The sequence below is a fragment of the Spinacia oleracea genome, chromosome 5 (assembly GCF_020520425.1).
Source record: "Spinacia oleracea cultivar Varoflay chromosome 5, BTI_SOV_V1, whole genome shotgun sequence".
In the NCBI taxonomy this organism is placed as follows: Eukaryota; Viridiplantae; Streptophyta; class Magnoliopsida; order Caryophyllales; family Amaranthaceae; genus Spinacia; species Spinacia oleracea.
In genome coordinates, this window is record NC_079491.1 from 90,882,199 (window position 1) to 90,896,186 (window position 13,988).

At 35.0% G+C, this 13,988-nt stretch overlaps 1 protein-coding gene and 1 long non-coding RNA gene across 2 annotated transcripts; one reads left to right on the forward strand and one right to left on the reverse strand.

Annotated features, from left to right (window-relative positions):
* Positions 1-1,334: 1,334 nt before the first annotated feature.
* LOC110792101 (uncharacterized) lies at positions 1,335-13,802 on the reverse strand. Its single transcript, XM_056829861.1, has 15 exons — positions 13,753-13,802; positions 13,500-13,643; positions 6,791-7,093; positions 6,608-6,697; positions 6,350-6,524; positions 6,059-6,199; positions 5,368-5,964; positions 4,821-4,973; positions 4,251-4,715; positions 3,290-3,808; positions 2,357-2,419; positions 1,997-2,062; positions 1,704-1,841; positions 1,578-1,633; positions 1,335-1,395 (listed from the first exon to the last, which is right to left on the reverse strand). The coding sequence occupies exons 1-15, from the start codon at positions 13,800-13,802 to the stop codon at positions 1,335-1,337; spliced, it is 3,021 nt and encodes a 1,006-aa protein (XP_056685839.1).
* On the forward strand, positions 7,617-11,809 carry LOC130461068 (uncharacterized). Its single transcript, XR_008921393.1, has 9 exons — positions 7,617-8,396; positions 8,499-8,595; positions 8,932-9,013; positions 9,108-9,288; positions 9,388-9,455; positions 9,734-10,022; positions 10,129-10,192; positions 10,553-10,704; positions 11,553-11,809. It is a non-coding gene; the product is annotated as an uncharacterized lncRNA (long non-coding RNA).
* Positions 13,803-13,988: the final 186 nt, after the last annotated feature.

Below are 13,988 nucleotides of genomic sequence, written 5' to 3' on the forward strand. Positions count from 1 at the left end.
CGTCAAAAAATCAGTACATGAACTCAAATGCAGAACATAAAATTCAGTTCAAAATCGAACTACTGGTCAAATCATAAACACCTACAAACAAGAGCTGAAAATGGAACAAACAAAACTAAAGGTACATGGCATGCTGAAAATGAAAATTTAATTTAAATTAGAGAGTACCAAACAATAGTCAATCTCTTTGGTCCTTAACCCCTGATACAACAAATACAGTAGTTAAATCTAAAAACAGGAATATCTTGCATGACAATCATCTCCTGAACTTTTTCATGCCCCAAATTATTTTACAAAAAAGGAGCTATGTTGTATATTGCACATAAATAATTAAGAAGTTCCAAGTCATGAGGTTTCATAACTAACCTAGTTAATGGGTGAATTCAGCATTTGATGATGGCTCGTAGTAGTTAGACGTTGCAGTGGTGTGTGACAACATTAGTAGTGCTTGGATAAGACACAAGTTTGGAGGAAACGCTTTTACTTGGTATAATCAATAAGGTTTAATAACATATCCCTTTCATTTATGGTACACTTCTGTAAATCCATGCAGTATAGTTTACTAAATTTTGCCGCAGAGAATGGATTTCCTGGTTTTGATCTTTTTCAAACATTTTATCAAAAACAAAATCTAAGTAAAGAATAAGAAAATGGTTAGCTAGCCCAGAACCAGAAAGCTACTACCTCGATTAATATAAACCATATCAAGGAACAATATGTTATGGTAAGTTTATCATGTACTCATTCATCCGCCCCCTAAAAATGTACGCTGTTAACATACAGTGTTACCTGCAATGTTTGCAGTCGAGAAGAAAGGCTAGACAAGGCTTCCCGATGGATAGAAGTGCCAGCATTCAGAACTCCTGTGGATATGGATGACCTGCATAAGACGGCTCAGCCTTGTGGATGACATTGATAGTGCACAATCCCCAAAGTAACAAGGATAAGCAAGTAGAAAGTCAAAAGCAGCCAAATATCAATGGAGCTCCTATCCAATTAAGCCTAATATATTGGGCATACCTGAAAGCTACTACCTCGACAAATTCTGCATCAACCTAAAGCGGCAGAATTAAATTAGCAAAAATTGGAGTCTTCTTCCATAGTAGAAAAATACTTTGTATATGATATCAAGAGACCACTTACTCCTGTCTCTTCCTTAACTTCTCCGATGGCTGCTGCACATATATCCTCTCTGTACATGGTAAAAATAACCTATAGAAACTTACAACATGCACAAGGCAACAATAAATTGGAAGTGGAGAGTGAAAGTCTCTTAGCAATATACCTCATCCACGATTCCAATAGGGATATTCCAGACACCTGTTCCTCGAAGTCTACCACTCTTTTCCCGTACTACAAGCATCTACAAACACCGGCTGATCAAGCTCAATTAAACTAGAAATACAAAGTAAAACATAGAAAATAAGCTATCTGGAATTCTGGATTACGACTAAGATGAGTGACTCTGTAGTTAGGCATTAAAACCAATTCGCAGGACAGTCAAATGCACTATATAGAATTAAAACACTGTAGTTGGGCATTAAAACTGATTTGCAAAACAGTCAAATGCGCTATACAGAATTAGAACACTGTAGTTGGGCAATAAAACTGATTTGCAGGACAGTAAAATGCGCTGTACAGAATTATAGATATAGATCATTTTATGTAGAAGAATCTTAGGGGCAAGGAAAAACACTGCATACCTCTCTTTTCTCTGTTAAGACAATAGGACCAACTCCAACACGATGTGTAGCATTTGCAGGGAGTGTATTAATAGTTTCAGGAATCCAGTAAACCAGCATTAGATAACTTGGCTCTGCAAGATGATACCAAAAGCCTTCCTATAATCAACATAAGATGATTACAGAATGAAAGCTACAAATCCACAAAGTAGACTGGAAAGTTGATATCTTGTCGACTTCAGACTCAAAAGATATGCAGAACTAATCGATGTCAATCTAATTTCCTTTATTTGTGTTTCCCTGCTGTGGCATACCATGACCACAGTTTCAACAAGGTTTGCAAGTTCAATGGGAAGTTTTATCCACACACCCTTTTTGCCCTGCCAACACATAATGTGCATATGCATAAGCAATTAAAACAAGCTAGTCCGAAATGCAGTAACAACAACTATCATTCATGATTCATCAACTGTGATCTCAGTTCCTATCCAAACAGTTCGAACTCAAGACGGCCTAATAACTCAATCAATTCTTACACAACAGATGATAACTCAATCACTTAAAAAAAGTAGACAACCCAACCAGAGAGAAGAAAGCAACCAAAACCTAAAGATATAATTCTCTAAGTTCCCAGACTATTGGACTCGACCTTCGTCTGAGACTATTGGACTCACGTTTCCAGTGTCTACATCAAAAATTGAGTCTGTAGATCGGTGCCTCACCCATTCCAAGAAACTCTAGAAAAACAGTATTCAACAAACATGGAAAAACACTTTCAACATAAAACTGGAAAACCATTGAAATTTTAGAAATTCAGGGGAAATTGAAAACCGAATTCCATGGTTGAAATTGAAATTTTAGAAAACCGAATTCCATGGTTGAAATTGAAAATTTCAGGAAAAAGAACCTAACTTGTAGAAGAAATTACAAATTGAATTAAAAAATTGAATAAAGCACACGAAATTCACAAATTCGCAACAATAAATTAAAGAGAAAAAGAGGGAGATGAGAACAAAACCTAATTTTGTAGTTCTCTGACGACTGTGTTGAGGTCGCCGGTGGTATTTGATGTCGCCAACCGTACGTAATTCTCCGGTGGTAGACTCGCCGATGGGGGTGAGTTCGAGAAATTATCGTGCCCTAGTTGTGGTGAGTTCCAGGGAAGAAGAAGAAAGAGGCAAAGACAAAATAGCTAGGGTGAAATTGGGTTTTGAGAAAGTGTGGCGCCAGGAAATTAAAGAAAATAGAGACCTGTCATGTTAAATGACGGCTCTTTTGCTTTTTAAAATTATTTTAAACATTATTTTACGAGAAGGTGGTGAGTCCTTGATACATTAGAGACCCGTTAACTAACATAGAAGGTCTATTGTTTCTTATATTATATTAATTAAATAATTTTATTTATGCAATAAAGACCCGTTAAATAAGATAACGGGTCTCTTATTTTTGTCCTTTAATTTTAAATGGCCTATTCGACTTAAAAGAGAGCCGTTATCTATAATAATAGATCTTTTATATTGAAGAGACCCGTTATGTCGAACAAGGGGTCTTTTCTAAGGGATCTCTTTGCCCATTTTTGTAGTAGTGTCAGTCAAAGTTTTGTTTGCCAAGATTGCTTCTAATCTCATTTCCTCTTCAAAGTCGTGTGCCTGAGGAGGAGGATTTGAATCGGAAACCATTCTAAGCTTCAATGTCAAATCAACAAATACATTAGGCTGGGAAGGCATGATCGGAGGTGTTAAAAATGGTGGCAAATCAAATGGAACATCCTCAGATTCCTCGATTTCCTTTCTTTCATTTCCTTCTGTTGCCTTTCGTACTGCTTCCTCAAATAGTATTGTGAAGTAGTTTGAGCTGAAAAATTCTTTATCTTGACTGAGGATTGAACCAATCTCCTCAGTATTCCTTCCTTCTTGCCGCTCTTCTGTAGAGTTTCCCTTCTCAAAAGTAACTGGAATTTCAGTTCCAGAGCATGTTGACCACATTTTTGCCATATTGAATGGCAGACTTTTTTTGACATCAATAGTAGTGTCAAAGAACTTTCTGGACAACGACAATAAGTCGTTGAACTTGTTCATGACACTACTGAGTTCAGTAGTGGTTTTAGTGAATTCAGCATGGAATTCCTATTTAACAATAACAACAATAAGGACTGGATAAATAAAAAGAACATTCGAATGGAAAAAAGAACAAGAGAGATTCCTAAAAGAACATTCATGTGGAGCTTAGAAACATTGTTAAAGATCGAAAGAACATGTTAAAGAGATAAATGAACATGTAAATAACATGCTTAAACATATAAAAGAACATATTCAAATGTAAAGAACATCTTTTTAAGAAAAAAGAACATGCTTAAATAACATGAATAAACATTTAAAAGAACATGTAAAAGAACGTAAAGAACTAGTTTTTGATAAAAAGAACATAAACACAGAAAGCAAAAAACATGGTAGGAAAAAAGATTATATTGAGGACGTAAAAGAACATTTGTTGGAGGAAAAAGAACATTACAACAAAAACGTTGAAAAAATAAATGCAATGGTTTTGTTGAGTGAATTTAATTTTTACCTCAATTGTAGAAGGGACTTTTGCTTTCTCACTGGGGTCTGCCTGTTGCTCTGGCAAATCTTTGTCATCCCCGAGTTGAGTCACTGGTGCACCTTGATGTTCTCTGGGCACATCATTTGTGGACCAGTTAGGCTCTTGGTGTTGATGTTGCTGTTGTGGTTGCTGCAGTGGTTGCTGCGGTGGTTGTTCATCATGTTGCTGCTGTTGTTGTTGTGTGTGTTGAAGAAGAAGTGGTGGTGGTTGTTCACTGAGTGCTTTTTGCTGTTTGAGCAGCTCCATCTCCTCCCTGTACAGTTGTAGCTCAGGTGGACCTTGAATTCTGTCCAGAATCAAGCCATGTCCGAAGCCTGTAGCATTGTCATTGCGTACCCTGCTGCTTATCATATCTCTTGTCCAGCAAGTAATTAGGGGGAAGATCCTTGGAGGGTACTCTTCCATGATCTGCACCCGATCGAAATAACATACCTAATTTAACAATAACAACATAATTTATTGTTAGTTAGGTGAAAGAAGAAGATGAAATTAATATATATAACAAAGGGAAATGCTAGCTTAATGATTGAAATTTACCATTAGAAATGGTAGTGGACCAGCAAACCATCTGCTACGGTCCACATTCCAGTACATAGCTGCCCCAAGAAGGCTGGTGTATGCATACTGGCACCAATTTAGATTCCTCACTTGCTCCAAGTCAACAGTGCTTGCTAGGAATCTGAAGTTTGGCTTTTGAAACAGAAAAATATAAAAGAAAAGAACATTAATTATGATTTTAAATAGAATAAGAAAATAGAACATTCAATAGAAAATAAAGGAACATTAGAGAGAATGAAAAGAACAATGAAAGAAGAGCAAAAGAATATTGAATACAACTGAAAAGAACACAACTAACATTCATATAAAGGAAAGTACAACAATAGGACATTCAATGGAAAAGAAAGGAACATCATACAGAATAAAAGAACAGTGAAAGAGAAAGAAAGAACATGGAATTCGACAAACAAATAAAAGAACAATAAAAATATTAATAAACATTTAAAAGAACATAATACGCAAACAAAAGAACATTAATGAGAAACAAAAGAACATTAATGAGAAACAAAGGAATTTTGATGTATACCGATAAATTAGTAGTGGATTTAATGCAGGTGTTAACTGCAACCACTAGGAAAGATCTCTTCCAGTTATCATCAACTGGAGTCTCATCTTTGATCAGTTTTTCAACCATTTCTTTCAATTTTGGGCATCCAGACTTCACTTTCCAGTATGCCCAAAATTCAGCAAAAACCCTCAACACTTCAGGATCTTGTTCATCAGTCCATTCCACGACCGGAGCTCCTCCAATAGGTATACCGTACACCAGGTATACATCCTCTACAGTAATATCAAGGGAAGACTTTGGTAGATGCAAGGACCGGCCGGACGAGTTGAAATTCCTAACCAACTCGTACGGGAATGGATTTTCGTTTTGTGGGATGTCAAGATGCAGAAGAGATCCAAAGCCTAACTCCACGATGGCTTGTTGTTTTCTTATATCATCTGGTTCATTAGATGCAATTCCCCTCAAGAATCGCATCATCAATTGCGGAGTTTGCCTTAGATTTAGTTTCCTTTCTTCAGGTTTTGGTTTGGCAACAACCAAAGTATTTGGTTTCTCATCATCCACCACCTCCATGACCTCATCAGAAACAACAATTTGTTTACTTCTTGTTGCTCTCTGGAAAAAAGAAAAAATATAAAGAACATTAGTCAGGGAGTAAAAGAACATTATAAGGAAGAAAAAGAACAAATAACTTAAGAAAATTTTTGACCTTCTCAACTACATTTTTCCCCTTCTTCATTAAGGGTTCACTTTCCTCTTCTACTTCTTCACCTTCTTCTTCACCTCCTTCTTCATCTTCCTCGTCTTTATAAACCTCCCTCACAACTATCTGATTAACTTTGCTACCCCTCTGAATGAAAAAAGAACATAAATGATGATGTAAAGAACACAAGACAGGAAAAAAAGAACATTCTTTATTTAAAACACAACATTTATCTCTATTATAATATAACATTAAGGTAAATAAAAAGATATACAAAAAGGGTAATGTGAAGTTTACCTTAAGTGCTGCAGTCTTTTTCAAAGTAACTCCATTCCCCTTCTTAGCATTTGGTGCAACTTTTTTTGTTGAAATTTTCTCAGCAGGCAACAAGCTCTTCTTCTTATGTGCCTCTTCCAATTCCTGCTTTACCTCTTTGATAAGATCGGAAAATTCTTCTTTCAGCAATTGACTTCTGTTGACCAAAACAATAGAACATAAGTAGTAAAAAAAAAGTAAAACACAGAAAATAAAAAGAACACCATTTATGTAAGTTACCTTGTCCTTTTCCTGTTTGGTATTGATTTCCAAGACTTTCCATTTGCTTTTTCAGGTTCCTCACCAGCTTCTTCTCCGTCTTTTTTCTTTCTAGTAAAAACATAAATGCAAAAGTATGTTTAAGAAACGAAAATAACAACTACAATGTAAATATGAAATAGTATTAACAAACACAGATGATACCTCAAAGTAATTTTTAAGTTCGTTTTCTTTTCTTTTCTTTCTGGTTCATCCAGCTCTTCTGGAACTTTTACCTCAGCCTCCTCTTTTTCAGGTTCTTTCACTTCTTCATGCACTTTTACTTCATGCTCTTTCTTTTCAGTTTCTTCCTGCTTTTCAGGATCTTTGCTGGAATTTTTTTGTCCTTCTCCACCCTTCTTTTTTTGTTCAATCAGATCCAGCTGCTTTTCCTGTTGTAGCAGCTTTTCCTGAAGTGCTTGCACCATCTTCTGTTGTTCTTGCAATGCTTTCCTTTGTTTGGAAAGTCTATAATGAAAAAACATATGTCATGAAAAAAAGAACAACACCAAAAACACATGTTATGAAAAAAGAACAACAGAAAAATGTTTGAAATAACACATGTAATGGAAAAAGAACAACATGTCGTGTACAAAAGAACACAGCTATGCTTTTGGAAAGAACACATATTATGAAAAAAGGAACAACACAAAAAACAAGTGCACAGTTCTCATCCTGCACCCTTGTACAATATCTTATTCATCTGATTTTTTTTATTTTTTCATATACTATATAAATAATGTTTGTCCTCCATATTCCATTCATTCATCATTTCATAATTTTAGCAACACATTTTAGAGAGAGAAAAATGAGAGGTTTTATTTTCTCTCAACAGAAGAGAGAATTTAAGAGCACTAGTAGAAAAAACCCCTGTTGTAGCCCCCTTGTTGCAGCGTACATGTATTAATACGCTTCAACAACCAGTCGGTCAACGCGGGTCAAACCCTTTAAAGGGTTGTTGCAGCGTACAATTTAATTGTTCCCTGCGAAAAAGTTTATTGCAGCGTACATTTTAAAAGCCCCCTGCAATAGCTCGTTTTTGTTGCAGCGTACATTTTAAAGCCCCCTGCAATAACCCGGGTAAAAACAAATTTTGCTGCAATATTCGTTGAATAACTAATTCAAAACAAATTAAGCATCTCTCGCGCTCAACTCCCTTCTTCTCCCTTAACTTTCCCTGCGAAGTCCCCTCAAAAAAAAAACCTTTCCCTTCATCGTCAATCTAGCTTCTTCGTCGGTGGTTCTGGCCTCCTCGCTAGTCGCCACCTATTAGCTTGCTCGGCCGGTGGTTCCAAGGAAAAACTTAGCTTGCTCGCGCCGGTGGTTTCAAGAAAGAAAGTTGCTCGCGTCCTATTTTCCGTCAACCTCTTCGCCGCGGCTAGTAATCTTCCCTGTCCCCTCTTTTAAGTTTGCTCAATTCGTTTATCTGATTTTCGTTTTAAGAATTAGGGTTTGTTCAATTCGCTTTTAGGGTTTTGTGCGTTTTTTCAATTCTTTTTTAGGGTTTGTTCAATTCGTTTTTAGGGTTCAATTCGTTTGTTCAATTTGTTTTTAGGGTTTTTTCAATTCGTTGTTCAATTTGTTTTTAGGGTTTGTTCATTGGCCCAAATTGTGTTATTTATTGGACATGTTTAATATTGTGTTATTTCTCTAATTTGTCGGACTGTTATTGTTGATTCTTAACCATCTTTTACAGTTTGAAGATGAATGAGATGCTAAAGATGTTGTGCACGGTCGAAATGGTTATGATTTTGATGGACATCCTTTGCGGGTAGGTATTCTTGGAACCTTGTTTCTACTTCTTGTCTACATGTGCTTCTTTTTCTGTCTGATAACTCTTGCATCATTTACATTGGTGTTTTTATACTTTCAGGTGGAATTCGCTCATGGTGGACGAGAATCATCATCATCAGACCATCGCAGCAGTTACAGTGCTAGTAGTTATAGAGATGGAGCACCTAAGCACAGAGGTTAGTCTTGCTTCTCTGTTGGCATCTTGTTGGTAATTTCACTGCTATATGAAATTCTAGTGTTGGTATTTCTTATAGATTTTGAATACTATGAGCTAATTATTTTTCCCGAAAGTATTGTTTTAACCTTGTCCTTTTTTACCTTGAATTATTGTGTTGTCATCAGTAGTTGTTGTTTTATTAAGATAACCAGTGTTGGTGTGTTCAAAGAAAAACTATTGATTACCTTCTTCAAGGCTGTCTATTGTATTTTCTGAAAGAGTTGCATTATTTTGAAGAACTGTTAGTTTAGATGTGGCTTTGTTTGATGAACTGGAATTTCTTCTTTTTATGTAGGCTGAAAGTTGAAAATCAAACTAAGGATGATCAACCTGCAAAAAGAAACAACACATCTGCCGATTCTTCAAGATTTTTAGATGTATGAATCCACTACTCAGATGGTTAAATATGCGTCACAAGACTTACAACCTCTCATGTATATTTAATGACTTATTTTATTTTATTTTATTCAGTTTGGACCTTCAGTAATGGATGATGAATTCGGGAGTAGTATACATGATACTATCCCTGAGAATCTGAGATAACACCAGGACATTCCAGCAATCCAGTACATGATTTGATTTCTGCAAGCAAAGCTGACGAGGACAACAAGATCAAGGCTTTAGTTGAAAATTCTGGTTTAGACTGGCAGAAGTGAGACTTTATTTCTATTTGTACTATGGTTGTTATTTTATGTCTAGCCATGAGTAAAAATATGTATGTACTAATTGGAATGTTATGTAAACTATGCAGTTCGCATACTTATGGTTTTGGCCAAGGGAGAGGTTTAGGAAGAGGTGGACAGGGTGGCCGGGGATTTGGTATGTCTCTAAATTGCTTTCTATTTCCTAATATAATTAGCTTATTGTTTTAGGGCGTATGTCCGTTTTTTGATGAACTGTTGGATAAATGATAATATAAAGGGAAATCATGGTTCCCATAAACGCTTGTCTGAGGCAAGCTTTAATATACAAGGTGATGTTTAAATGTTTAATGGGTCATTTATTAATTTCTCTTGATCTCTGATCAGGATGTCCATGTATCTGTTCCTACTTTTGAGGAAACTGAATATTGGAATAATTTCATGCTGTACTTGCAGGCCCTAGGGTATCCTATGCCTAACTTTGCACACGTCTCTTTGATTCTTGCACCTGATCGAAGCAAGCTGTCAAAGCGTCATGGTGCAACTTCAGTGGGTCAGGTTTGTGGTGAATAAAATAGTTTTATAATGCTAGCATATTGTCTGGATTGATACAGTCATTAAAATCCCATTCTTGCATGTATCAAACGAGAGATGGGATATCTGCCACAGGCAATGGTAAACTACTTATCACTATTGGGCTGGGGGGATGGTACAGATAATGAATTTTTCACTATTGAACAACTTGGTAAGTTACTCTTGGTCTTTCCCCATATTAGTTTGCTGGACTGCTGCTATAGATGCCTTTTTTCTGTAAACTACTGTTGAGTGATTACATTTTTGTGTGGTTGCAGTTGAAAAGTTCACTATAGAACGTGCAAATAAGAGTGGGGCTATATTTGATTCTACTAAATTTAGGTAAATATTAAGCTAGTTTTCATTTTGTTGGCTATGTGCACTGGATCTTCCATTTTGATCTAATTTCTTCAGTTTCTAGTTTATTTATATAAGTCACATGGACTCTATAGCAGAATAAAGATGTTGTGATGAACTGTTGCATTTAAATTCTAGATTTGTTTAATACTTATTTTTTCTTCGATGTTGCCAAGTATCAGAGATTATATCTTTTCAAAATCAATGTGTGTCTGTGGGACAAAAGATGTACTTGTAGATGATCTTGTGCCAAAAAATACCCCTGTTTTTGGAGGGGGGTTCTGAAAGGCAGATGATCAACAACTAATTTCTTGAACTTGGGTTCAATACTAAAATATATGACAGGTTGACAATCTAAAAGGGGAGATGGGAACAACACAGACATGTGGCACTAGCTGGGCAGTATTTGCAGTTCTGTTGATGATCATTAGCTCAAAGTTGGATGTTTCTGAAGGAGAACTCTTACCATACGATGATGAAACATGTAAATTCTGCAGGTAAGTTACTAGTTTTGCCTTGTCTTAACAATATGCAAAAACTTAGCCACTTAGGCAAAACATGTTAGAATTTACAAATTCCTTCTGCACTTTCATCAGCAATGATCTAGAGGAAATAAATATAGAACATGTATCACTGTATGGTTAGATCGTGTATAGAATATGATGGTACAATTTGATTCTGCAAGTTAATTAAGATCATCTCAGAGCAAAGAAATTAGTCAACAAGCCAAGTCAACCACCTAGTCAACATCCAACAATGTTATGTGGCCTACCAGAAATACTTGTAAAGTCTAGAACGAGCTTGAAATAAGAGTTTTCAGTGAATCTGGTTTTGGAATTTTGATACTTTGGCCCTTCGTTTTTTGTTTCTTGATTTCCATTTTTTGAAAAACCAAAAAACAAAATATGAAAATCACAAAAAGTCAATTTTCGAAATCAACATGATTATTATAAGTTATAACTATTTTTCAGTTCATGATCAAATCATATCATATGGCTTTCAAAACAAAAAAAAAACTGAAAACTAACCGTGATTTGGTTGGCAATAATTTATAACACAAACGTTGTTTTTATTTTTTATTTGTATGGTTGACCTCAAATCATCATAGATATCGGTATCAAAACAGTATCACGTAAAATCTTGTAAGATACAAATTGCATTTTAAGAGATAGTCACGTTACAACATGACTATGAAGGCCGGCTAGATGAGGTAATTAAGTAACTAATTGATTCGTATTATAGACTATTAATACATTGTCATTAGTTGCTTGAATGTTAAAATGTGACATTTCATTTGCATTTAATCGATCTAATATATGCTCCATCAATTTTTTGTTTTTGTAAGGTCTATACTCCGAGGACTGCGCCTTATGCTAGTGAGGAAATTGATGTGGTTCGTGAGCAATGGGCGAAGTTTTTTACCACCAAGTATTTATTATTGACCTGATGGCGCTTGATCGTGTTGGTTTAGATGTTATAGAACAATCTTTTATGTTAAAATGTATGCGTACGTTGAAATTGGAACGTAAATGTATTTAAATGTATCGGTATGTGCACTTTTGGTTTTGGGATATATACAAAACTCCAGTTGTTGTTTTTATATTTGTTATACAGGTTGCGTTATTCTATTATTGTTTTGACAGGTTTCTATATTTGGTGCAAGGCACTCTAGGTATCCCTAAACAAAATTAGAATTTTCCCGCCAAAAGTGCTTTTTTGCAGCGTACATATATGTTGTACGCTGCAACAAGGGAAAAAAAATTCGCAAAAATTCAGACTTGTTGCAGCGTACAAATAAATGTACGCTGCAAAAAATTGAGTAATTCAGACTTGTTGCAGCGTACAAATAAATGTACGCTGCAAAAAGTTGGGTCTGTTGCAGCGGGCTTTTATATGTACGCTGCAACAAGTCCAAAATTTTGCCAATTTTTTGGCACTTGTTGCAGCGTACATCTAAAAGCCCGCTGCAACAAATCACTTTTTGCAGCGAACATGTACGCTGCAACAAGTTCAGACTTGTTGCAGGCCCCCCAGTTGCAGCATACGATGTACGCTGCAACAGGGGTCTAAAAGCCCGCTGCAATAAGGGTTTTTTCTACTAGTGGAGAGAGAAAGAGTGAAATGCGATTTCTACTTTCTTCTCTCTCCAACTTTTCGCATTATTGTTCCTGTTTTTTTGAGAATTAGTGAATTAATCAGAATACTAATTCTCAGGAGATGAAAAAATACAATTTGCTAATTTTCGTAGAAAGAAAATTGAAGGAGATAATGAAATTCAAGAGGATTGTGATCATTTGCTGAGGATTTATGTTGATGTGGTTGATAAATGTTGTTCAACTGTTGATCAAGGTATGCTTATATGTTCCTTTTCTTATGTTCTTTTATTAAGTGTTCTTTTACTGTGTGCCAACAGTTTTAGGTTTGTCTTTTAAATGTAGATGGTTTGTTCTTTTATCCGTGATTGATTGTTCTTTATTTTTTAAAATACATTTAAGAACAAGTAAAAAGAACACCATCTCATCAAATCTAAGCACATTGTTCTTTTTAATTTTCATTGATTGTTCTTTTAATGCCTAGTGATCTTTTAAGTAGACATGGACTATTCTTTTCTTCTAGATGCATAGTTCTTTTTAAGCCTACATTAATACTGTACTGTTCTTTTGAGTGTACATTGGTTGTTCTTTTGAGTCTACATTGATTGTTCTTTAAACCTGCACAGTTGGTTCTTTTAAGTTTTTATAGATAAGAACATAGATAAAAAAGAACATAGATCAAATTCAATAGATAAGAACAAAATTATAGATCTAGGTTTAAGTTCGTCAAAATTGTACTGTTCTTTTTAGTCTATTTGTTGTTCTTTTAACTTGGGCGAATTGTTCGTCAAACAGTAGGGCTAATAAAAAGAACAGACAGTAAATAAATAAAAGAACATAAATCTGTGTACGCTTAACATCACAAAATCAAGGTACGCTTATATGTTCGTCAAAAAGTAAGGCTAATAAAGAACTGATACTAAATAAATAAAAGAACATAGATCCACTTATTTAATTTAAATTTCCACTGTTCTTTTGAGTTAACATTCGTTGTTCTTTTAAATCTATACCATTGTTCTTCTAAGTGTATGATTCAGTGACTTAAAATACATTTAAAAAACACATAAATGTAGATCTACTTTTAAATTCGTTAAAAAATGTATTTGGTTTCGTTATTGTAATTAGAACATTAAGGAAAACAAAAAGAACAAACAGAAGGTGTAAATGAACCTAGGTTTTTGTTTAAAAAATCCACTTACTCGCTCTCTTCTTCTTCTTCCGTTTCTGAAACTTCTTTGTTGATATCTTCCAACAAATCCGCATCAATTGTTGGTGTAATTTCTTTCTCTTTCTTCTTTTTGTTTCTTAAGTTCAATAAAGTCGTTGTCAAAGGAACATCATCCCTTCAAATGAAATTTTATAGAAAATTAAAATTCATGGGAAATTCTCTAAAAATTAAAATTAAACTGAAATTCAAGGAAAAAAAAAAGAAAAATGAAGTTGAATTCTTACTCAATAGAACATTTCGCATCAACTTCTTCTCCTTTTTTCGATTTCCCCATTTTCAATTGTTAGGGTTCAAGTTTTTGTAACCGGATTATCACTTCCAAAAAACAAATTGGGGAAGTTTTTAGAGTGAAAATAGTAGAATTGCAAATTGGGGAAGTTCGGATTTGCAAGAATTTGAAAGGTTTTGCACTGTTTTTTTGATTGTTGGTGAGTGGAGGTTTTGCATGTACGTTGAGTGT

Excerpts from the sequence above, each read along its gene's own strand:
- LOC110792101 (XM_056829861.1), bottom strand. The coding sequence starts at position 13,802 with ATGGGGAAATCGAAAAAAGGAGAAGAAGTTGATGCGAAATGTTCTATT. Across the intron at positions 7,094-13,499 it reads GAAGAAGAAGAAGAGAGCGA|ACTTTCCAAACAAAGGAAAG; the intron begins GTAAGTGGATTT and ends TTTTCATTATAG. Across the intron at positions 6,698-6,790 it reads AACTTAAAAATTACTTTGAG|AAAGAAAAAAGACGGAGAAG; the intron begins GTATCATCTGTG and ends TGTTTTTACTAG.